Below are 25,531 nucleotides of genomic sequence, written 5' to 3'. Positions count from 1 at the left end.
AGTCGTTTTCAGTCAGGTCCAACTCTGTGACCCCATTTATGGTTTTCTTGGCAAAGATATGGGATGCCATTTCCTTCTCCAGCTCATATTGCAAATGAGGAAAATAATAAGCGACTTGCCCAGGGTCACACAGGTAGTGTGTCTGAGGTCAGATTTGAACTCAGGAAGATGTCTTCTTGACTCCAGGCCCAGCGCTCTAACCACTGCACCACCTAGAGAAAGCTGAGTCCTGTTACCATCCTAAAGTTACAAAAGAGGGAAAAGGAGGGAAAATTTGTTGTGGTGGTGGTGGTGGTGGTTGCTGCTGTTCCAAATGTTTAAAAGGTAGATCTGTCTTGACTCTTTAAGAAATATTTGTTCTTAAACTTCCTTTTAATGAGATACTAGACCTGATGATTTATATCCAGCTCCCGCCTTTCTTTTGCCGGCACAGAGGGAATACCAACAGGCGTGTTAATATTTTTATCAAGCTAAGGCAAACACATGGCATTGCTACTGAACTAAAGAATGAGCAGGTGTTCTGAAAGACCTATTGGGGGAGGAGGGATATATATAATGATGCAGTTAAAATTGTCTTGGACCTTTGAGGCGCAAAAATGAGAGCATTAACACACACCCACACTATGTATGGTTGCTTAAGCCTATTAGACTTTGGAGAAATTTATTTTTCCTCCTTCAATCCATTTTGCCTCAAACTTTTGCTTTCAGCCATTGAATTTCACCGAGAACATGGGATCTTTCTATTAAACACCCTCTACTTTGTTCATCTTTCGTGTTGAGAGCTTCCGGCCCCTCCAAGAAACTGTACCATTTACTATTCCTCATTCTTCTCTTGTCTTCTTCTACCTCCTCACATAAATAACCAACCTGTGCCTGATGCATGCAACTTGTTTCCTTTATGGCTGTAGCTAATGAAAATCTTCTTTCCCTTCAAGGCCCAGCCTAGTTGTCACCTTCTCCACAAAGCTTTCCCAGATCCTTTCAGCTAAAAGTGATCTCCCCCTCTCAAAGTGTTCATGTAGAATTTTATGTGGATATTTTCTTTCCTTTTAAAGTTTAAATAAGTCATCTGTTTCAGGGTCTCACTGTTACTTTCATTTAAATGGTTATTTCTTAAAGAGGATTTAGAATGTTATGGAAAAGATTGTAAAATGAATTGTTTAGAGAAACTAGTGATATTTACATATTCAATGTGTATATATTATGGTAAAATATGTAAAAAGAATAAACAGAAATTTTAAATATTGGGCAGAAAATAAATCACATAACTTTTAATTTGAATATTTAGGATTTTTTGTATAAGGCTCTAACATTAATAACTGTGGTAATATTTAGTATTTAAAAACCAAGAGCTGGACATGGTGGCACATGATTATAAATGAAGCTAATGAAGCTGAGGCTGGTGGGTCTCTGGAACTTGGGACTTCTGAGAAGAAATGAGCTCTGATGATCAGGTGTCTATACTAAACTCATCATCGATATGTAAGCCCGCAGGGTAGGCAAGGGAAGAATGGCACCAGGTTGGGGGGAGAAAGAGAAAGAGAGAGAGACAGAGAGAGACAGAGACAGAGAGAGACAGAGACAGAGAGAGAGACAGAGACAGACGGAAAGACAGAGAGCACAGAGGCAGAGAAAGACAGACAGAGACAAAGACACAGAAACAGAGATACAGATAGAAAACGTAGAATAAAGAAATGTGAATTCTAACTGCGGCTCTATTACTAAGCTAGCAAAGCAGTGTATTGGATAGAGCATCAGACATGGAGTCAGAAAGATCTAAGTTCAAAACTTGCCTCAGCCGTTTAGAACATGTGTGACTATTAAGTAAATCACTTAATTACTTTATGCTTCAGTTTTCTCATCTGTAAGATAGGGATAAGAATCGTATCTAACTCATAGAGCTGTTGTGAGAATCAAATAAAAAGCTGTATTTAAGCATTTTACAAACTTTGTTTTGCATATGTAAGTGATATTACTTTTAGTGATTAGCCATGGAAAATCATTTAATTGCTTTTACACTCCGTTTATTCATTAGCCAAATGCGAATAATAAGGCTAATGTGACCTACCTCTAAGTGCAGCTATGGGGAAAGCACTTTGGAAACACTAAAACGTTACATAAATATGAATTGTTATTATTTTTTAGACCCCCTTTAGGTGGAAAGGGGGTTTTGGAGCTCATCTCTCATATTCTCCAGGCACTTAGCAAAATTTTTGTATATGGTAATTTGCCCAGATTAAAACTTGTAAAATGAATTCACAAATAAAATAAACGTTAATTTTAGACCTTCCTGTTAGGAGGCCAGAACAACTAACATTTAAGTATGACTCTAAAGAAAGCATGTAAGCAATGAATACCCTACTTTTAGAACCTAAAAAGCAGCAACCCAGATTTTGAGTAGGTGTCTAGAAACCTGAAATGTTCCTTTTGTACCAATCTGGCATATGTTGCTTGGTCCTAGTCTTCATTGCTTGGAATCTTCTTGTTGGCATTCATATATGGGAGTTTAATGATGCTTCATTTCTGGTGCATGCAATGTAATTTTAGTCTTTCCAGTCACTTTGTGAAGGTTTTTTAACAAGAACTTCTGGAAAATATTTTCAAAATGTATCTGATATAAAAGAGGAAACCTTGCCTAAAGATAAGAAATGTCCTGCTAATGTCAGCCTATTTGACACTTATAATGAGTTTTGCCTCTAATTATAATTAGAATTTAATTTTTACTCATGAGTAATATAACTTGCCGGACAAGTACATTGTGTCAGTGTCAAAGTAACTAATAGAAATTTACTATGAAAATAGGAAGGAAGAGGAGAATGGAAGACTTCAAGCATTTCTCATTCACTTAGCATAGAAAATTTGCTCCTTTCTGGACCATGCGGGAAAAATCAGCTGTTACTAAAATGTATCTGTATAACCTCCCTGAGTAGAGATTGTTTCATTCGTTATAATTGTAACCCTAGTGCCTAGAACAGCAACTGGTGTTTAGTAGGTGCTTGATGAATGGTTCTTCATGGATTGGTTTGGACTTGATCTCATATGATACAGCAAGGTGTTTTCTTACCAAGTCAACACAATTATGTTAGCAACAGTCCCTTAGTTGTTGGTTTATTATTCCTAACTTGTACACAATCCTTCACAGTAGAGAAAGAAAATTCAAGAGTGAATAGTTCTGTCTTCTTTCTGCCATTTGCGGTTGTTATACATTCATTTTTCAATCGTGTCTGACTCTTCATGACTCCATCTGGGGTTTTCTTGACAGAGATCCTGAAGTGGTTTGCCATTTTCTTCTCCAGCTCATTTTACAGATGAGGAAACTGAGGCAAACAGAGTTTAGTAACTTGACCAGGGTCACACAGCTAGTAAGTGCCTCAGGCTGGATTTGAACTCAGGAGGATGAGTGCTCCTGACTCCAGGCCTGGTACCCATACCACCTAGCTGCCACTTGCCATTTGTTAGATTATAAAATCTAACCAAACACTGGCTCTTTACGTGCTCTTTTATTCCATTTCTCATGCCATCAGCCCTTTCTCTCTGCATGTGAAGAATTCCAAAAGATATTTGACCCAGAGAATTTTTAAGGTCAATCAGTAGCACGCTGCATAGAGACTCACTATATTAGGCTTTATAAATGCAAAAGGTACTTGAAATTAAACATGCTTTTTAATGAAGAGTATACTGAAATGAGAGGCAGCTAGATGGCCCATTGGATAGAGGTCCTGAAATCAGGAAGATTCATCTTCCTGAGTTCAAATCTAGGCCCAAGTACTTACTAGCTGTGTAACCCTGTTTGCCTCCATTTCGTCATCTGTAAAAGGAGCTGGAGAAGAAAATGGCAAAGTGCTTCAGTATCTCTGCCAACAAGAAAACCCCCAAAGAGGTCAGGAAGAGTTGTACATGACTGGAAAACAACTGAACAACAGACTGAAATGACATTTTTCTGAATAAGAAGCTGGTGGTTCTGAAAGCTATTTTTTTTATCTGTGACCTTGTGTAAATTTCTTTCTCCTTGTAATCCAATTTTCCCATTTGCAAATTGAGAACAACACTTTATAGTTGCTTTTAAGATTAATGAACCTGGGGGAGGGGAGAAATAGAAATGCCAAAGGAATTCTCAACATTATTATAATATGACTTCAGCCCCAACCATAGAGTATTTTTAAATTTTGTCATTCTTTAGCCTTCCTCGCTTTTGTTCTTGTTTCAGCTTAAACTATCTTCAATGTACATCTCAAAGGCAAGAAATGTTAGATGCTGTCAATCAATCAACAAGCATTTATTAAGTTCCTAACCTGTGTCTGACACAGGTCATACAATGAAAAAAAGCAGAGAAGTCTCTGATGGAACTTGTATTCTGTTAAGGGCACACAAAGTATCAGATCTAAATGAAAGAGAGGGAGAGGTGGAAAGTACTTTTAAGATAACATTTCTAGTACGTGAATTGTAGTGTGTGTGTGTGTGTGTGTGTGTGTGTGGGTGTAGGTGGGGGTGTGTGAGTGTGTGTGTGTGTGTGTGGGTGGGTGGGTGGGTGCAGTTTTATCTCTTTGGAAAGTTTCACTATTGTAAAATATATTCTCCTGGTCAAGGACTCTGACTAAGCCCCAAATATAGGAAATTATCACTGAAGTTGCCCTCCCACAGGACATGATTCCATGGTAAAGGGTCACTTTTCAAAGCTCCAGTGGGCATGAATAATCTTTTTACTCATTGGGGTGTTTCAGTGAAAGCTAAGATTCTTGGAACTCACTGCCCTGACTCACAGCTGAAGTGTTTCCTTATTATGGGATATGTATTCTTTCCCAGGACAATCAATTTAAAGACATAAAAGGAGCCAAAGAATGGTTATATTACATTCTTTCAAAAATAGAACTGTTAAAATGATAGTCAGGAAGTGAAACTTATCAATGACTTATATACAGTTTGATTAAATGACTTATTTCCCTGAGTTGCATATGCATAGAATGTCCCCAAAGCCTTAGTGCGATTTTAAGCTATTAAAGCAAACCACTGCACTAAGACTTTTGGGACACCCTGGGCGGGGGGGGGGGGGGGGGGGATAAAGATGGTTTCTTTAAGTCAAATTACCGTATGTGACAGTTTCTGTTTTGTCCTACTTGGTGACATTGATAGCAATATGTTGACTATTTGTTAATGGATGATTCAGAATATTTATTTTTTTATTTATTCCTCACATGTTAAACTTATTTCTCCATTTTTTCTCTTTGAATCCCCACCACCTCCCAGAGCAGAGACAACATAGTATACCAGCTAGAGTGCTAAGCCTGGGGTCAGGAAGAGCTGGGTTCAAATCCTACCTCTGGCATTTTACTAGTTATATGACAATGGGGTCTTAACCTCTCTGAGTTTCAGTTTCCTCACCTGCAAAGAGAGTGGACTAAATGGTTTCTGAGGTCCCTCTAGCTTTCTATCTCTGATACATAAATAATAAGGAATTCATAAATATGTGTTGATTTGAATTCAGTTTATTAATGGGCTCCTACACAGAGGCTTCTAGGTGGGAAATATGGTTTGCAATTCTTTTCCAATCCAGCCCTCTCTAACAGTCAAAAAAGTAAATGGGCCCTACTCTGACTTTTCATGTACTGAAGGTCAAGCATCTGGAATCTCTGAGGATCAAGAGTGCCCCCTGTGAAAAAGGTAAATTTAGTCACCTTGAAACTATTCAGGTCAGCCCTTTGATTTGTGAGATCTGACCATTTTAAGTTTGCATACTTATAGGGCATCTGAAAATGACTGTGCCTTTAACATGGAGCATGATATGTGACTTTGCGTGTTATTTTCTGGATGGAAGTTTGAATGTGGTAGACTACAAGATGATTTTTTTCCCCAAAGAACTGAAGGTGATAGAATTAAAATACTGGGCTTTCCCATGCCAGGAAGGTTTATCCTGAAAAAAAGTGAGCAAAATGATGACAATCAACAATGAATCCTGTGGAAAATTGTGTAACACACAACAGTGAAGGTGCAAGAAATTTGTGTGGCAGAGGAATCAGAAGATCCTAGACTGAGGGCTGGAAAAGTTTATACTTTATAGTTGTTTTTAAGTCCACATTTAGAAGGGGAATTGAGCACTTTTTACCAATAAAAACTCAGGTTGCCTTTCCTGACAAGCCTTCAGAGTTAGCGTGGACTTCTGTGCCTAGGTAAGACTCTAGAAGACATCCACCCCGTCATTACACAAATAAGGAGACCGAGACCCGGAGAAGTGTCAGTCTCACAGATAGTAAGTGGCAAGGCCTGGGATCAAACTCAAGTGTCTTGAGTTATCTGGTCACAAGGATAATCATTAGGTTACTCTTTGTTGTCGTCATTCAGTTGTTTCTGTCATATCCAACTCTTTGTGACACCATTTGGGGTTTTCTTGGCAAAGACGCTGAAGTGGTTTACCATTTCCTTCTCCAGTTTATTTTACAAGTAAGGAACTAAGGCAAATAGGATTAAGTGACTTACCCAGGGTCACACAGCTAGTAAGTTCTGAGACTGTAAAGACACCACTAAGTCTCATAGATAATAAGTGGTGAAGCCTTTGATTCAGACCCAAATCTCCTGAGTTATCTGTCACAAAAATAATCACTAAGTTACTCTGTCTGTGGCTAAACAGGCACTCGTCTTTGAATCACTGACTTCCTCATCAGTATGGACGTGGGGTTTTAAAGTTGCAATGAGTTTTAATTGATATTGGTATAAGTTTGAAAGAAAATTTGCATGGCAGAGGAATCAGAGGACCCTAGATTGAGGGGTGAAGAAGTTTATACGTTATAGTTGTTTTTTTTTTTTAAATCCACACTTGGAAGGCTTGATACACAATGCCCTCCCTCTGCTTAGAAACAATCTAGCATGTACTGTCAAAACATATGTCAAGATGTCCCAGTCTCCTCAGGGGCTCAGTGTAATGTTATGGAACCATATGGCCCCTATTTCAGTGCTAGGATATTCAGAGGCAATGGAATGGAGGATGGGAAGCCCTGACATAGTAATTTAAAGGGATATATTAGGGCACATCTGTTAAAAGAATCTTTAAGACCACATCTTTATCTGCCATGATCTCTAAAATAAATATTTTTTGATTTAAGATTTTTTCTCCTCCAACTACTTTGCACTTCCCGTGCACACACACACACACACACACACACACACACACACACACACACAACACTTCTTCTCCATTACCACCCTGACTTGCCCAGATTTTGCATTCTTTGGATTATGCCAAAATATAGAATCTAGATTAGTGCTTCCTTTTAAGCTACTTAATCAGAAAATTTCCTCCCTGCTCAGAAAATGGAAGGAAGAATGAGGTATCTTTGTTTCAGGTGCTTAAAGATTGCTTGGCAATTTTTCTTATCGATAAAGTAATAGTTGGGTTTTTTTAGTCACTGAAGTATTTTACATAAAATTGAAGCAAGAGGAAATTGCTTGATGGAAACAAGAGAGAGCAATTTGACTGCAAATTTTTCCTTAAATTTTGGCCACCTACAACTTCAGTAGAGTATATTTTGGGCAGAACTTTCAAAATGAAGCTTTAAAAATTGTTGATTTCTTCTAAAATTAAAATAAACACTTTCAAAAATTTCAGGAAGAAAATGACCCAAATTACCCTCCCCCTTGCCAGCCTCCTCCCCCATACAAAAAGTGTTGTTGGATGAGGGTGGCATTGGAGGGATGGCAGAATTGAACAGAACATCTGTGAACAAAAATGAGGAGACAAATGGTCTTTTCAGACAAAGGTCTAAAAAAGCATCTTTTATAGCCAGTCAAACAGAATGCTATTCCATGCATCACCATGGTCAAGAAGATTACCAACAATGCTTCCATAATGGTCCTTTATTTTAACACATTCTATTTTTGTACATGGAATTATGAATTCAACACATTCATTCAGAGTTCATCATGTAATTATTTGCATAAATATCTTTTGACACAGATTTAATGCACTTTTGCCAGTCACATCTTGAATTTAAATTTGAACCGTAAAATACAATAAAGCCATCTAGGATCAAGATTATTAACAGGGTTGCATAAAGTAATGTACCTTTAAATGTACCAAAAGGATTTAGCCCATTAGGAAATGGAACATTCAGTAATATTAAGCATGCTTATTTCTGGCAAAGAAGTAACTCACATTACCGGAAAGGGCTTCCCCTGTTTTGAAACGATCAGCTGATTTGTGCATATGAGCCTCATAATCCTCCAGGTGCTTTGATGAGTGTTCCCAGAGATTAGAGTTTGTAGAGAAATCTTGGAAAGATAGTCAGTTCCAAAGCAGTTTGGGTTAGACTAAGCATTAAGGCAAAAAGAACATAACAATGTTAAAATAACATGGTGGCATTCAGGAGGTAAATTGAGTATCTTTATGAGGACAACTTTAACATATCATCAAAATAAGTATACATTTTAAATGCTTTGTAGATTCCCAATGACCTATACTGCCACCATTTCCTACAGAATTTTTTTCTTTTTTTAATTGGATTTTATTTTCGATTCTAAATTCTCTCACTCCCTTCCTCCCCTCCTTGATTCATTGAAAAGGCAAAATAAAATCAAGTGAACACATTAAAATATATAGAGTCATGCAAAACAATTTTCCACATGAGCCATGTTCCAAAGAAATAAAGAAAAAAGGTAGAAAGAAAGAAGTAGGAGAAAATATGCTTTAATTTGCACTCAGTTCATCAGTTCTCTCTCTTTCAGGAGGTAAATAGCATGACTTATTGTCCTTTGAATTGTGATTGGTCACTGTGTTCATCAGAGTTCCTAAGTTAATTATCTTTACAATATTGCTGTTACTGCATAAGTTGTTCTCCCGGTTTCGCTCACTTTAGCCTGCATCAGTTCATTCAAGTCTTCCCAGATTTTTTTGAATCATACCTTTTATCATTTCTATCTATCATTAGTATTCTATCACATTTATGCACCATAACTTGTTCAGCCATCTCCCAATTGATGCACATCACCTCAGTTTCCAATTCTTTGCCACCATAAAAGAGCTGCTATAGATATTTTTGTACACGTGTCCTTTGCCACTTTCATTATCACTGGATCAAAGGGTATGTACAGTTTAATAACATTTGGGCATAGTTCCATATTGCTCTCCAAAACAATTTGTGTACCTATTTTGGTTTGACTCAAATTAGTGGATCTATTTTCCCATATCCCCTGAAGTATTTATTTTCCTTTTTTATCACGTTAGCCAATCTAATGGCTAAGAAAGAAATAGTGAAGTGGTGCCACAAAGTTGTCATTTCCTACAGTATGTTAACAACTATAAAAGAATCTCCACCATATAAAGCCCAAAGAGTTCAGAAATTTCCTTAGCCAAAAAGAGTCATGTCATAGAAGACCAATAGCAATTTAGAATGTAAAGTCATTCACAAAATATTATAAAGCACGATAGTCTAAGATTGAGGCAGCTAGGTGCCATACTGAGTGCTGGACCTGAAGTCAGGAAGATTCATCTTCCTGAGTTCAAATATGGCCTCATACTTACTAGCTTTGTAACCTGGTGCAAGTTACTTAACCCTCTTTGCTTCAGTTTCCTCATCTGTAAAGTGAACTGGGGAAGGAAATGGCAGACCACTCCAGTATCTTTGCCAAAAATTCCCTGAATGGGGTCATCAAGACACAAACATGGCTGAACAACAACAACAAAGTCCAAGATTACTTGTTGTTAACTTATAAAATTGTGAGGAGTAGTAGAGAGAAAAGCAAGTCTTTGGAAAATTTGGTGTGAGACACAACCAAGCCTGATACTTCCAAGAGCATTTGTATTTGAAATTAGAAAGAGGACAACAGAGAGAGCAGATCCGTCAGCATTTCCATACAAAAGTCATTTCACCATTGTGGAACTGCCATATTTAGACTGCAGGACCTCTGTCTGTCTGTGTGCACATATGAAAGTGGGTGTGGAAACAGCACCAAAGAAGACAAAGTCATAAAGAGCATCTGGACCAAACCAAGCACACACACAGAAGAAGGTGAAACAATTTTTAAGATACCTGGGAAAGAAATATGCAAAATCTCAGAATGAGAATCACAGAATTTTTAAAGTTGGAAAGGCGCTCAGCACCCATCTCATCCAAGCCACACCTAAAAGGTAGATTCCCTATGATATGCCAAACAAATGGTCATCCAGGATCTGATGGAAGATCTCCATTATGGGAGAACCCATTGCCTCGTAAAACAGCCCATTCCCACTCTTGAATAGCTTTCTTGTTAGAAAGATGTTTTCCCTGACGAGATTAAATTTTCCTCTTTGCAACTTCTATTTATTGTTCTGGGTTCTACACTCTTGGATGAAATAGAACAAGTCTAATGCTTTTCCACACAATAGCTCAAACACCTGAAAATTGCTGACATGTCAAGTCTTCTCTTCTCCTGGCTAAACATTCCCAATTCCTTCAACCAATATGCATATGACATGAATTTGAGGCCCTTGCGGCTGCCCTCCTAGACATTCTGTAGCTCTCCTTGACTGTCCTTCCTAAACTATGACACCCAAAACTGAACACACTGCTCCTGCCACTATTGGATCAAGACCAAGTGCAGAGGGACCGTCGCCTCCTCTTTCCTGGAAGCCACATTTTTCAATGCAGCCTAAGATCACATTAGCATTTTTGTTTGCCACATTACATTGCTTTTTTATACTGAGTGTTTGGTCTACCAACATCCCCATTTCATTTTCAGACAAATTGCTGTTTACCTGTGCCTTCCCCCATGCCTTAACTCATGTAAGATAATATTCCAGCTTATTGATTTTAATTTTATTAGATTCAACATAATCCTCTAGCCTGCCAAGGATCCTGATTCTGGCATTCATTGTGCTAGCTATCCCCATTCCCAATTTAATATCATCTACAAAACTCTGCCTATTAAAAAATTAACTAACCCTTACTGCAAGCTAAGAAGTTATTGACTGGTCAGCTTTTAACAGAGAGCTCACTCTAGCAGATGTATAGAGAATTGAGGTCCTCCATGAATGTGATCTATTTCCAAAATTCCTCGTCCATTTCTTCTTTCTGTCCAGAAATAACTGAAAAGAAGTATGCACGGCAATTTGGAAAATGAAAAAGCAATGAAGATGAAACATCCATAACTCCTGAACCATATGATGTATGATCCACACATTTCTTGAGGGTGTCCTTGATGAAGCTATAGGAAGGGATTAGACAGACTTTCAGAAACCGTACTCTACAGCAGACCATATATCCAGTCACAAATTGAACGAAGGGTTTAAACAATACAATATCTTGCTGTGCTTTTTGTTTGTTAATAGCCAAAAGGCACTTAACTGAACAGAACAAAGTTTAGCTTTAAAAGCTCTCCTCCAGCAAGGTGGTTTTTTTTCCCATCTATCGCCTATAGCTTAAGGACCATGGAAATTTTCCATCTGATTTCTAGCTGAAGCTTTGCGTAATTGCTTGTATGCTCTCTAGAATGTGAGCCCTTGAAAGCAGGGACTATCTTGCTTTTCTATTTGTAATTTTAACACCTGTACAGCATTTTCCACTTAGTAAACAACAAATGCCTTATTCCTGTATTTATGCATGTTTTAAGTCCATAAAAGATTCCTTGGTAGTCACAATCATAAACATAAATGTTCAATAATACCACTGCTGTCATGAAAAAATGCCCCTTAGAGAATCCAAGCGAAGGAGAAATCTCATCAATGTTAAGGTCTTCCAGATACTTCTGATGTTTGTGGACGATATTGTGTTGATTCTATCAGGTCTCAGCCTCCTTAGTGAGAGCCATAAGCATTCAAAACAGAAAATTCTAATTATCCACCGTGGGAGATAGGATCAAGAATAGGTTTTCCCTAGGCTTCCATGGGGATAAGCAGACCCTGCTTTGAGTGAGGGTCTTGTGCCACTATCTCTAGGAATACATTGAGGTGTCTGGGTCACACCTATCCCATCCATACCCACTGTGGCTGAAACCTTCTCTCAGGGCTGCGGTGGGGAAAAGATGAAACGATTGAGGAAACAAAGGTTCAAGCTTCCAAGCATTTCAGTTTTTAAGCAATGCATGCTATTCGCTCAACAAACCGGGACCAGGCCTCCTCTGCCTTAGTACTGGACCCAGAATACAAGGGCAGACCGAAACTATGTTGCAGCTCAGGTTCTGAGCACTATGGCCCACGGCTCAAATTGTGGATATTACAAGGTACCCAGGAAGCACCCATCCCATCCGTCCTACCTGCCTCCCAGGGACAGAGTGTGCAATTCATCCATACATCTTAAACAGGCACTGATGATGGACAGGTGAGCTAGGCTCACAATTGAAAAAAAAGGAATAGGCTAGATTATATTACCAAAACAGCACTTCCAATAAGGTCCTTAGCATAAAAGCCCGTCTTTTTAACCCTAACCACCTCAAAGCCAGGAAAACCTGGATTCAGATTCTGCTTCAGACAGGCACTGGTTACGTGACCGTGGGCAACTCACTTAATCTCTCGGTGTCCTAGGCAACAGACTGAAACCATGAGTTGCAGAGAAGTTGTTGACCTGCATCTGTGCCACCTCGGAGTTCCCTGAAATCACAGGCCCAGGGCCTATCCCCCTATTGTTTCTTCAGTGATGTCATATGACAAAGAATCTTGGAATATCTTCGAAGATTCCAAACTGCAAGTGACCTAAAGGGCAGTGGAGAGATATTTGGGAAGTGATGATGTGTATGCGAAGTGGCATAAGTATATTGTGTAGAAGATATAAGCAAAAGGAAGTGGGCCAGCTATGTCTTAGGAGTAAAGGATAATATGTGGGCATCACGTGTACTGCACTGACACCCTTAGAATGCTAACAGATTGCAGATTTAGAAATGAAAGTGACGGCTGTCATCAACTGCTTCATGTTACAGGTGGGGAAACTGAGGCCCAGAGCAGTCAAATGGCTTGCCCAGCATTACACAGGTAGTAAATGGCCGAGCTAGAATTTTATCCTAGGTCCTCCATCATTGAATCTAGTGTTTTTTCCTCTATACTACGTTGGGTTAAGTATTTACATAAATTGAATGAGAATTTTGGGGAGGATATGGACAGGACAGAACCACTGAATGTAGTGAGGATAGGTTACCATCTACAATGTTGGAGGGGACATATATCAATAACATCACTGACCCTTTGAAATATTGATTTATACATGCCTGTTCTGTTTGGTAATGAGCTTACAGTAATGGAATCTTATTTTATATTTCCTCTTTTTCAATTGGTGATAGCCATGGATGGTGTCAAGCAAGGGGAGGTTTATGTACCACAATTCTATTCTGGCAACTTTTCATTAGTATCTCTTGGTGCTCCTTTGATTAATCATTGGTTATTATCCTCCATAAGAGAAAAATATTCATTCAATTAAATTTCTATCATTCATATGGGAAAAAATGAGGTGAATTCCATTAGGAAAGGCTATATAAGAATATAATTTACACTTCAGGACAACTTAGGGTGAGTCTTCCTATGGCTAGTGACAGGAAGAAGATTTTGCTATCAGGAACTTTAAGTCTATGTGGTCATTTAAATCATTAGAATCTGTTTGGGATGTATAGTTTCTAGTGTAAAACCGGAAGATGGTTAGTGAATAATTTTAATTTTGCTCACCTAATTTTAAACAGCTTCAGACAATTAACTTTTCAATATAGCAATTGCTAGTCCACTTTAAAATGTTATAAAATTTCATTTAATCAGATGTTATTTTAGTCTTTAAGTATTTAAAGCAGACATCTGTCACTATCTTCTCTTTGATAGAGATAACATTATTGAGGGCTAAGGAAACCTTATATTTCAAAATGGCTATATTGATTTTCTTCTATAATCAGAGTCTCTGTGAAACCCATGTCAAATATTGTAAATAGGATGTGAATAGCATAGTCTCAGTTTATTTTGATTTTAAGCTACTCTTCAATTTCTGAGAAATTACCTGAAAATTTATCATTGAAACATCATATGTTACAGCTCTTTGAATTTGCATATTGAATCTCACATAGACTAAACTTCCTAAAGACAATCACCCCCATTTTGTCATTTTTCAAACCAGGAAACCAAGAGAGAAAAAGAAGAAAAATGAAACAAGAACTCACAGAAATACAAAATGAAATATCCAAAGGAGATGACTTAGCAGCCAAATAGCTTAGGGGAAAATAACTACATCTAAATTGTCCACACTTACGTAGAATAGCCTGTGTAGTTATTTATAGATAGGACAATGCCTTAAAGAAGAAAAATATTGATGCTTGATGAGTTAAAACTGATTGGGACTTGTAGAAGCAATTTCATTTGAATCCAATGTTCTGATGATTTCATTTAAGTTTTGTGTACCTTAAGCACTTGATAGACAATTTTAGTTTGTGTCTATAAATGACCTTGTCCAGGCGTTTGGGGCTAGAATTCGCCTCTATTAATGTGTTCATGATAAATGTGTATCAGAGGCAGCTGTAGGTGTAGAGGATAGAGAGCCATCTAGGAGACAGGAAGATGTGGCCTCAAGTTTCACCTCTGACACCTACTACCTATGCATCCCTGAATGAATCACTTAACATCTCAGTGCCACGAGGCAGCTAAGACTCTAAATGGCAGATTAGGTGGTGATTTACATTGGTGGAGAGAATCTGCTCCTTGGGAATTCCCTATGCTTAGAAGAATCACATCTAGACCTTTCCAAAAAGAACTATATGTCCAAAATGAGCAAATGGTAAACCCAGTTACAAGCACCTCGGTGGTCGAATGGGTAAAGTACTGGACCTGGGGTCAGGAAGACCCGAGTTTAAAGCTTACCTTAGACAATACTAGGTACATAGCCCTGGACGAGTGACTTAGTCTCTTACCCTCTATTTTCTTGTCTGTATAAAAGGAATAATGAGCGCAGCTACCTTATAGGGTCATTTTGAGGATTAAAACCATTTTGCAAATCTTAAAATACTACATAAATAGTAATTATTACCACCCAATAATTAGAATGTTGCAAAGGTGTGCATACAAGACCCTCACTAGTGCCGAAGATGAGCTTGATTTAGAGAGATACAATGGTGCAGTTGTTTTGGTTTGTTTTAAGCAGTAGACATGGAGACAAGAGAAAACTGGGATCAAATCCTGACACTTACTGTCACCCTCTCAACCTCAGTTTTCTCATGTGTGAAATGGGGATAAAAATATCAACCCACCTCACAGGGCTGTTATGAGAGTTGAATACAATAATTAATAATTGACTTTGTAAAATTTTAAGGACCAAACACATTTCATCTGGGACATCCCATTAGAATTAACCACTCTGTCTTATCAACTTCTTTCTTTGACTTAAAAAAAGCCTTTGATTACAAATCAGTCAACTTTCTTTCTTTACAGATTCTAGTCTCTGAGTTTGATAAGCTGAATTTTATCGTTTATGATAGTATTTTAAGTTGGCCAAGTTTGATTCTCTATCATCATTAAACTTCCAGCAAATATAATCTGAAATATATTTCTGCAAAATCTAATAGTACAATTCATCAAGGAGGCAACAATTCAGTCTTTTGAACACTTAGTTCCATTAACGTGTATTTCAAAAAGTAATTTGTTTTGCAAAGCATATAGTTTTTAAACAATTATTAGAGGCTAAGGGGGATTTTTTTTCCATCTTTTACAAATACATCATGAAACTCAATCATGCATAGTATGTACAATAATAACAGAATCATGCCTTAAAGTGTCTTTTGCATTCTGTATTTGGAATTAATTTGTTCTTATTCATTTCTCTTGAATTTGTTCTCACAAATTCCATTCATTTCTCTTATTGAAGAGAGATAAAGGCATTTAATCCCAGGGAAATGATGCAAAGAAACTAATGTAATTGCACAGTCATTGATGAAATAGTGTTGTGTACTAAATTTTCTTTCATCTAAATAGATGCTTATGCATATAGTGCTTAAGGAATAAGAAAACTGTTCCATATTAACATTCTATCTTAGAAGGAGCACAAACCTGGACATTACAACATCAGTAAAGGAAACAGCTTCAACAAAAAGGATTGATAAAAATAAACAATTTGCCAAAAAGATGATTAACTTTACAAAAATAAAATGTTTAACCAAACAGCAAGCATTCATTAAGTGTCAGGTACTATCCTAGATGCTAGGGATTTAAAAACAGAAGTAATAATCAGTCTCTACCTTCAAGGAGCTTACACGCCATGACTTTTCATCATGGAGGCTAAGTACAATATAAACACACATGTGTAGTATGTTTGAAAATAATTTTCCAGTGAGGTAAATTATTATGTGAATAAATTAAGCAAATGTGAATTATTTTTTAAAAAATTCAAATATATTAAGTATGCATCTTGTGTTTTTTCTATGACACAATCTGTTGGATAGAAAAGTATACTTAGGGTCAAAAATCTTAACCTACTTTACAAATATGTAGCACTATGATTAATACAAAGAGTTTATGGATTGCTACCCAGTGACACCTATGCTATGTTTTGAACTTGGAACAAAATCTGAACTTGGAAATTTGTGTCAAGTTTCATTTTAATTTTCCCAGTAATCAACTTATGAATTAGGAAAGTGAGAGATAAAACCAAAAGTGAGCCATAGAGAAGGAATCTTTTCCTAAAATTAAAATTTAAATCCAAAAGAAAAAATAAAGTTATTGCAATGAAATAATGAACATGGATACAGAATTTTTTTGATGAGCCAACTCTTTTCATCTTCTAATCTCCTGCTATTTTCTAATTATGTTGTTTCCTGCAAAGACCCACATCGGAAGATAAGCTAGACTAGAGGGTAAAAGTGAAAGATAACTCCTAGACTGTGTCTATATAATACAAAAGAATTAACCATTTTCATAGTCACAAGAGGTGAAATTAATCAAACCAATTAATTGACAAATTGACGCATTGTGTTGAACAGCTGAGACTAAACAAGTCTAGTTGTATGTTAGAGATATATCTTTCTTTGCCACTAAAACATTTGAAGGAGGTAGAAGGATCTTTTTGAGATACCTGTGAATTGAAATCATTTATGCGATGTCTAGCCTCCATGACACAGAAAAATAGAACATGAGAGCGTCTTCTGGATCCAACTAATGAATCAGTGTTCCATCTGTGGTACTGTCAGACATGTTAGAGGATAGAACAATAGTTAGATTTCATGAGTTCAGTCTTTAAAAAAGTTATTCAATTTAGAGATAACATTTAAAGGAAAAGATGTCCACTTCTGATTTTCAATATTAAGAAACTTAACTAGGTTATGTTTACTAGATCCAATCCTTTTGGTTGGTAACTGTTTTCCGTCAATATGTAAAATGGAGAATCAACATTCAGTTTGAAAGATATTTGCCAAACTTTTCAAGAAAAATATGACTTACAGCTTCTTCATTGTTTCTCAGTTTGTGAAAAAGATGGTGTAACTTTAGTCTTTGGAACATAGCATTAACTGAGCTCCCTCTCATCTGAAAATCCTTTAAAATGAAGAGAGGTGTGCATTGCCATAGAAACCGAGAGCGTGAATAGCTTGTTTTAGTTGACAACTGTGAAAAGGGAGCTTTCTTGTATGCTGCTGCTTTCATCGAGAAAAAGAATTGTGTTTCAAATGGATAATTTTAAAAGCTTGCTTTCTAAGCCCTACATTAAAAATAAAATGAAATGTGTTCCCTTTTTATAAGCAATTTAACAATGATGGCAAAGACCCATCATTGAATTACATCAATTTTTGAAGTCTGACAGTTCCTCATAAGTCACCAAAAGGGGAAAAAAGAAATGAGCCTACTTGTCTGCTACTAGGAACACCCTAGAAGGCCAAGAAAATTGTCCCTGTGTTTCTCAAAAGCTCTTTTATGCTCTTTTACATGAACTCTTTGTCAATGGAATGATTTTAAAGGCAATTGGAAGAATTGCAATTTAAAGGATACTTTCCAAATTGTTTTTGTGCGTTAAAGAATTTTTTGTCAATTAGAATTATTGTGCTCTAGTTTATCTATTTTGTAAGTTCATTTGGCCACATAGTGAATTCTCATGGAGGAAGGTAGTCCTATTCAAAACTGTCAGTTATCCAAATACCACAGGAAGAGACAAATACTATAAACAGACCTATAGTCTAGGCAGAAAAGACATGAGTTGACCACTCCTTAAGTTCAAAAACTTCTGAGGACTAATAAAGAGCCCAAATGGTACACACCTTTCTGTTAATAAGTGGACTTGGATTTTTTTTTGAATTGCTCACTTTAAAAGAGAGAGAGAGAGAGAGAGAGAGAGAGAGAGAGAGAGAGAAACAGCATTATATAGTGGATAGATTACTGCCCTGGAAACCAGAAAGCCCTGGCTTCAAGGCCTACCTCTGATACATACTGACTGTGTGATCCAGGACAAATCACTTACACACGAAATACCTGGAACCCTTGTATTTTTTTCCATTTACTTATACTCTCATTGGTCTAGTCAACTCTCTCTGCAATTTTTAGCATCAATTTATCTCTTAAAAGGAGAAAAATCTAATTTATCTCTCCCGATAACTTGTGTTTCTCTAGCATGTTAGAGGCTTCTAAAGATCTTACCTCACAACAATCCTGTGAGCAGTTTATTGTAAGTGTTATTATGCTAATTTTTTGCAATGAACCAATTGAGGCTTAGAAATGTGAAATGAGACATCCATAGTAAGGGACAGAGTCAAGACCTAAATCTAGGCCTCCAGACACTGTGCAATGGGCCACTTTGCTGCTGCCTTATCTTCCTAGGAAAATTAAGAAGAAAGCCAAATACCATAGGTAACCTTATTTTGGAAGCCTTTGGTGGGGAAGTTCAAGGTTCAAGTATCAACTTGTAGATTTAAATGTCCTTGTTAAGTGGAACAACCCTGGAGTGTAGAAGAGTGTCTGCTAATTCTGCGTTCACCGTTCTTTCATGTCTTTGATTCCAGACATTTCAGCAGTCCTCTCTGCAACACAAATCAAAGAAGAAAAACAAAGGTAAGAAATGGAAGGTGTCCGTAAATCCTCACCCTCTGTATCTACTGAGTAGCTACCTTGTGCATGGCCCTCTGTACTCATCATTATATTTACTAGGCTGTTATTGTTGTCGTTCCATTTCTCGGTCATGTCTAACTCTAAACGACCTCGTGGACGATAGCATGCCAGGCTCTTTTATCCTCCACTGTCTCCCAGTTCTACTGTGGAGGATAAAATGCCATCGTTGTATGAAGAACTAGTCTTTCTAATTTAGCCAGAGGTCTTTCAAATTCTGTTCTCTCATATTTAAGGAATAGAATGATTTGGAAAAAGGGGACCTAAGCTCAGAACTACCTCTGCCACCTGTGAGACCTCTCTGGGCTCAGTTTCTGCATCTATAAAACGAGGGTGTTGTGCTAGATGACCTCTAAAAGCCCCTTTCAGCTCTTTACCGATGATTGCATGATTCTAATAAACACAGCCACCAGTACAAAAGCTGCCTATCAATCAAAAAGCATTTATTAAGGTGTTGTCCTAGGTTCTGGAAGGCCTGTTGCTTTCATCAGAATTCATGGTCTCATAACCCAGAGCATAAATGGGATAGCAACTTCCTTACCGAACTGTGTGTGATTCCATTAGTGGTGAAAAAGAGTTGAAAGGTGTTCGTAAGTGTGTGGCCTATGTATAAACAAAAAATATCCAACTAAAGGCATTCATTTGTCTTGTACCTTTTCGTGATCTATAGGTTTCTCTCCCAGTTTCATAATGAACAATTTTTAAAAGTAGTTTCATCCATGGATGTCTTTAGGTCCGATTGCCGGCAAGAGCAAACGACGAATTTCTTGTAAAGATCTTGGCCGTGGTGACTGTGAAGGCTGGCTTTGGAAAAAGAAAGATGCCAAGAGTTATTTTTCACAGAAATGGAAGAAATATTGGTTTGTTTTAAAGGATACATCCCTGTATTGGTATATTAATGAAGAGGTAAGCCATAAACACATTTTGTTTTCTGGTGTGTTTAGTGCTTTTGGGAAAATATCCAAAACATACTATATATTTTTAAAGCATATAGTCACAGGAAGCCCATTTCATAAGCCTGATGGTAGTCATCTTTCCACCCACACTCTTTAACTAGGCATTTTTGTGAGTTCTAAGTTGATATTTGCTTAAATTATTTTAATATAGCAACTAAATCTCCTTGAGTACAATGAAATATAGTGGCACATTCTCTAAATATAACTAAAAATACCGAGCTAACTCAAGCAGAAGCCTGACTAAAAGGATTATTATTCATGGAAATATGAGAGCCTATTAAAAACTGTTTGCCTTTGCTCAAGGTCTTGTTTGCTTTCTTTTCTGAATTTTTATTTGGAATTTTAAATACCTGGATCCCTTGGATTCATTTCAGTTCATCATGAAAGCTGCTGTTGGAAATATATAAGAAGCTATATTTGATTTTAGAATCATAGAATCTTAATGTTGGAATAATCAATAGTCACTCAGAAAGCTTTTATTATGCCAAGCACTGCCCCAGGTGCCAGGGATGTAAAGGCAAAGTGGGAAGGGACCTGTATCATTCTTTTTGATTTTGTAGCTGAGGTATACAATTCTTCAGGATTCATTTTAACAATACAGACTTTACTAGCCCCACACTTGGTAATGGTGTTTTGCTGGAATAAAATTGTCCTTCTAGACACATATTTACAAATACCACCATCTGAAATTACATAAGAATTACAATTTCATGAAACCGCTCCACTGTCCAGGATGAGGATTGTCTTTTTTAGGTGTTTCTCAGCCTCTACATTGGCCTTTACTTTTCTGCCACACTCGTATACTTGTTTATAATTTTTTAAGATGGCATTTCTCCTAAATGGAATAATTACATCAATGAATTCCATTTATATCATTTGTTTTACCAAAGGGCAAAATGTTTGTTATCTTGGCTAGGTCAATTTTTATGGTTCTTGCGGTCACTACATTGTAAAAATCCTAGGTTTTTATATCAACAACTAATTTTAGTTATTGTAATATTGTTAATCCATTGACCAGGTCATGACTGAGAGCTGATTGTCAGCTTATAATTTAACAATGTAATCATTTTTACAACATTGCCTCACATAAGCAATACTGGGGCAAGTAGGTAGTGCAACGGATAAAGTGGTAGTCGTGGAGTCCGGAAGACTCATCTCCCTGAGTTCAAATCTGGTCTAAGACACTTACTGGCTACATGACCATGGACAAGTCACCTAACTCTGCCTCAGTCCCCTCATCTGTAAGATGAGCCAGAGAAGGAAATTGAGGCAAACCACTCCAGTATCTTTGCTACGAAAACCCCAAGTGGGGTCGCAAAGAGTCAGATAGGACTGAAAAAATGAGTGAGCAATAACAAGAAATTTTACTATATATGCCATCTAAATTGGACAATTCCCAGCACCCTAAACACACACTGCATTCTTACCACGCCATGCCCTTTGTGTGGACTATTCCCTCCATCCTCCCCCTCTTTGTCTGTTGAGTTTCTCAACATCCTTTAAAGCCCAAATTTTTCCCTTGTCCTGGAAGCTTTCCTCATTTTAATGTCAGTAATGACCTTCCCTGTCAAACTGAATTATAACACTGTCTTGTTAATCTCCAATCTCACATATCAAGTAAGCCACCTATGTAAGCATCTAGCCCACTTACTATGGTCCTTCGATCATTCAATCCAGAAGCATTTATTAACTATTGTACCTACCATGCTCCAGGGGCTGTGTAAATCACTGAGGATGCAGATACAAAAATGAGATGGTCTCTGCCCCTAAGGAGCTTATGTTCTACTCTGTTAAGTTTAGGGACTGAAGATTATCAAAACTTTGTGTCGCCTCTGCCCTCAGGACAATGCTCAGCAAACAATAGGCAGTTAAGATTTTTGCATCCTTTCTATTTGTGCAGTCCACAGAAGTTATTCCTATTATTTCTTGTTTTGCCATTCATCACACATTTTCTTTTGGTAATTTGGAGTGTGCCTGTCTATGCAGCAAATACACCATCCTAGACCATTATGAGAAAACCTTAATTTCAATAAATAACATACTTTGGTTTCAGTCATAAATTAGCCATAATCTTTTCTTCATTGAGATGATCTGGAGGGAATGGTAAGAAACACCTTGGTGTCTATGTTTCAATTTGCTGCTAGACAACCTATCAATAAATCTACTGGCTCCTGAATTACATATTATCTTTCTTAATGTTAACATGATATGATTGTGAACATTCTTATATACCAGTTTCTAAAGGTTATGTTATCAGTGGTGAATCAACAACTCTTCCAAATGATATTATTATTAGTCCTTGGGAAGTAAATGAATAAGTAGAGTTTACATTCCAAGCCTACTAACTCCTAATAGTTCTTTTTATTTGGAAATAACAACAAAGATAATTGTAATTAGAGCCGTAATAGTATGTATGTATTACTTCAAAGTTTGCAAAATGCTTGCTATATATTACTTCTTTTGACCTTTCCAACATCCTTAGGAGGTTACGTGACTTGCCTAGTCACACAGCTAGAAAGTGTCTGAGGCAAAATTCAAATTCGGATCCTAACTCCAAGTCCACTACTCTATCACCAGTATTCTAACACCACCTAATAAATAAGAATGTAAGACAGGTCAGGAAGCCCTGAGTTCAAATCTCACTTCAGACACTTGCTGCCCACGTGTTACCCTGGACAAAGTCACTTAACCTCTTAACCTCAGTTTCCTCATTGGTAAAACGGAGCTAAAAGTAGCACATAATCCATAGGATTGTTGTGAGGATCAAACAAAACAACATATGCAGAACGCCGTACAAACCCAAAGTTATAATACCCATTAACATATTGTTTTAGGGGAAGAAAGGGCAGCTAGGTGGTGTAGTGGATACAGCAGCAGTCCTGGAATCAGGAGAACCTGAGTTCAAATACAGTTTCATAGACTCTAGCTGTATAACTCTGGGCAAGTAACTTAACCTTGTTTGCCTCAGTTTCCTCATCTTTCCAATTCACCGGAGAAGAAAATGGGAAACCACTCCAGTATCTTTGCCAAAATAAACCCCAAATGGAGTCACAAAGAGTCAGAAATGACTGAACAACAAATAAGAAAAATGTCACAGTAAATTAGGCGGCAGATAATGTTCAAATTTTCATTCATTCAAAAACCATTCAATAAAAATCTACTATGTGCACTGCTGTGTGAATTTAAAATAAAAGCATCAAATAGCAAATTCCATAGAATTAAAATGTCCCCGAATTTGGAATAGGGATCTTGCATTTGTTCCTTAAATGGTAACATTGAAGAAAATAAACATTGTAAATAATTAACAAAATATTTTGACCAAAATGTTTTCACATTGCCTTTTTCAATTGCATACTCCCCCAGAGCAACTATTGTCAGGAGAATCAGTTTTTGTTGGAAACAACAGCATATCTGTTTGTATAGGCTCTAGAGCTGAAAGAGATGTCAGAAATCATTCAGAGATTGGAAAAGAGAAGAAAAGAGAAAATAGAGAATCTGCTTTTGAGATGGTACAGGTCCACAGACCAAATTAGAATGAGAATGTGTAGTAAAAGTGTAGTCTCATTTTAATCTGAGTGGCCAAACCTCCCCAAAAAAAATATTGAAGAAATTTTTAGGAACAAGATCACAATAATCCCAAGTGGCATAAACAAACAGTCATAAAGCTTTCATCTAAACTTAGATATTGCACAATTTACCTACCATAGTTCTTCATATTTCAGGAGAAAAAGAAGCATTTATTAGTTTTAAAAAGGTGTAATTAAAAGACATTTTACATATGGAATGTTGTTAAAGAGCAATTTTAGTTACATACCATGTACCTCAATCCAGACAGTCAAAGAATTGATTAATCTCTATTAATATAAAAATGTATTCTGGAATATGCAAAATGGTGGTTTTGTCTATATAATAAAATGTTATTCATGTTTGTTGATTGCATTTTTGGGGAGCAACATCTAGCAAGGTGTCTTGCTACGGAGCACTTTATCTTCATTTTTGTATGTTATCTTATTGGATAGTGTCGAAATGAAAAACAAAACTGAAGCTGTTTGGGGGGTTTTCTACACTTTTAAACATCTAAATTGTCATATATAATTTAAAGAAAAACATTCAGATTGCATCGGTTCTGAAATGGTAAAAATGTGGACCTGAAGTCATTACTAAGCCAATCAATTTTAAATGGCCATTAATATTGTATTACCATACTGGAAAGAAAAATGCTATTTGAATTTTTTGTCTCACCTTTGAAGGTAACAAGTTCTAACTTTATAATAATGAATAAGTTTTTAATGACATGTTTTCTTTTTAATTGTTTCATTTGTCATCAAAAAGTTACTCATAAGATTATGGAAAGTAATGTTATTCAAAGATGACACGAAATTACATAGAGTTCAAAAGGAGAAGCCACAATTGTCATCTCTAAAATATCACTCTTGGCCCTGATTTAAGGGAATAAAATGAAAAGTCACTTTGATACATCATTGGGAATAAAATAGATCATTTAATTGTCAATCTTCTGTAGATGATGGACTGAAAAAAGATTTGTTTTATTTTTTAGGATGAAAAAGCAGAAGGATTCATCAGTTTGCCTGAATTTAAAATTGATAGAGCCAGTGAATGTCGCAAGAAATAGTTAAGTGTGTTTTTGTTCATCTTTGCTCCCAGATTGGTGTCATGATCATAGAAACCTATAGACTTGTACTCTTAATCATAGGCTGCTGTCATTCTTGTTCAATTGTTTTCAGTCATGTCTAACTCTTTGGGATCCCATTTGGGGTTTTCTTGGCAAAGATACTGGAGCGGTTTGCCATCTCCTTCTCCAGCTCATTTTACAGTTGTAGAAAGTGGGTTAAGTGACTTGCCCAGGGTCACACAGCTAGTAAGAGTTCGAGGCCAGATTTGAACTCAGGAAGATGTTCTCCTGACTTCCGATTTGGTACTCTATCCATTGTGCCACCCAGGTGCCCCCAAACTAGGCTAGACTGAGCAATGTAAGCATGTGTGGTCTAATCAGAAAAAATGTGTAGAAGGATAATTTTGTTCTTTTTTTAAGACTTCCTTCCATGTGACACTGTCATTTTTCTTCTAACTTAGAGATAAAAAATTTCCTTTTCATGAGGGCAGTAGTATTGCACATAATGTATACCTATACAAAGGAGTTAGTTTTTATGATCAAATGAGGTCGGGAGAGTCGGTACACCTGGGCCTTACCTCTAGCATTGACTCCTGTGTGCCTCGTGAGGTAAATCACTTGGTTTCTCTCAGTTTCCACTTGTATAAAGTAAGAATAGTCATAACTACCCCACTGAAGGTAATCTGTGCTGCATGGTCCCTTGGCTGATTGAGACCCTGATTTAGTCGAGTTTTCTTGCTCTCTTGACTTTGCTTCCGTGACTTTATATTTCACAAAAAATCCTAAAATTGAAAAAGAAATTGCTTGGATTGGTTGGACTATTTACTTTTCTGTTCTGCTTTTTTTCCACACTCCTCAACTCCTCTTTTTTCCCTCTCTTTCTTTCCTTCTTTCCTTCTCTTCACTTACATGGTATAGAAACATGGTAGAGCTAAATTG

The 25,531-nt window shown here is 37.0% G+C and overlaps 1 protein-coding gene across 5 annotated transcripts in view; it reads left to right on the top strand.

The window, feature by feature from the left end:
• CNKSR2 (connector enhancer of kinase suppressor of Ras 2) overlaps nt 1-25,531 on the top strand; it is a 334,206-nt gene that overhangs the window by 233,434 nt on the left and 75,241 nt on the right. For all 5 annotated transcript variants that reach the window (XM_036747697.1, XM_036747696.1, XM_036747695.1 and 2 more), the window contains 3 exons: nt 18,901-18,949; nt 19,737-19,909; nt 24,518-24,591. In XM_036747697.1, coding sequence (XP_036603592.1) covers nt 18,901-18,949; nt 19,737-19,909; nt 24,518-24,591 — 296 coding nt within the window. The remainder of the gene's footprint in view (nt 1-18,900; nt 18,950-19,736; nt 19,910-24,517; nt 24,592-25,531) is intronic.

Source organism: Trichosurus vulpecula, chromosome 2 (assembly GCF_011100635.1).
Source record: "Trichosurus vulpecula isolate mTriVul1 chromosome 2, mTriVul1.pri, whole genome shotgun sequence".
NCBI classification, from domain to species: Eukaryota; Metazoa; Chordata; class Mammalia; order Diprotodontia; family Phalangeridae; genus Trichosurus; species Trichosurus vulpecula.
The sequence above is the reverse complement of the archived record's forward strand: the minus strand, read 5'-3'. Positions and strand labels throughout refer to the sequence as shown.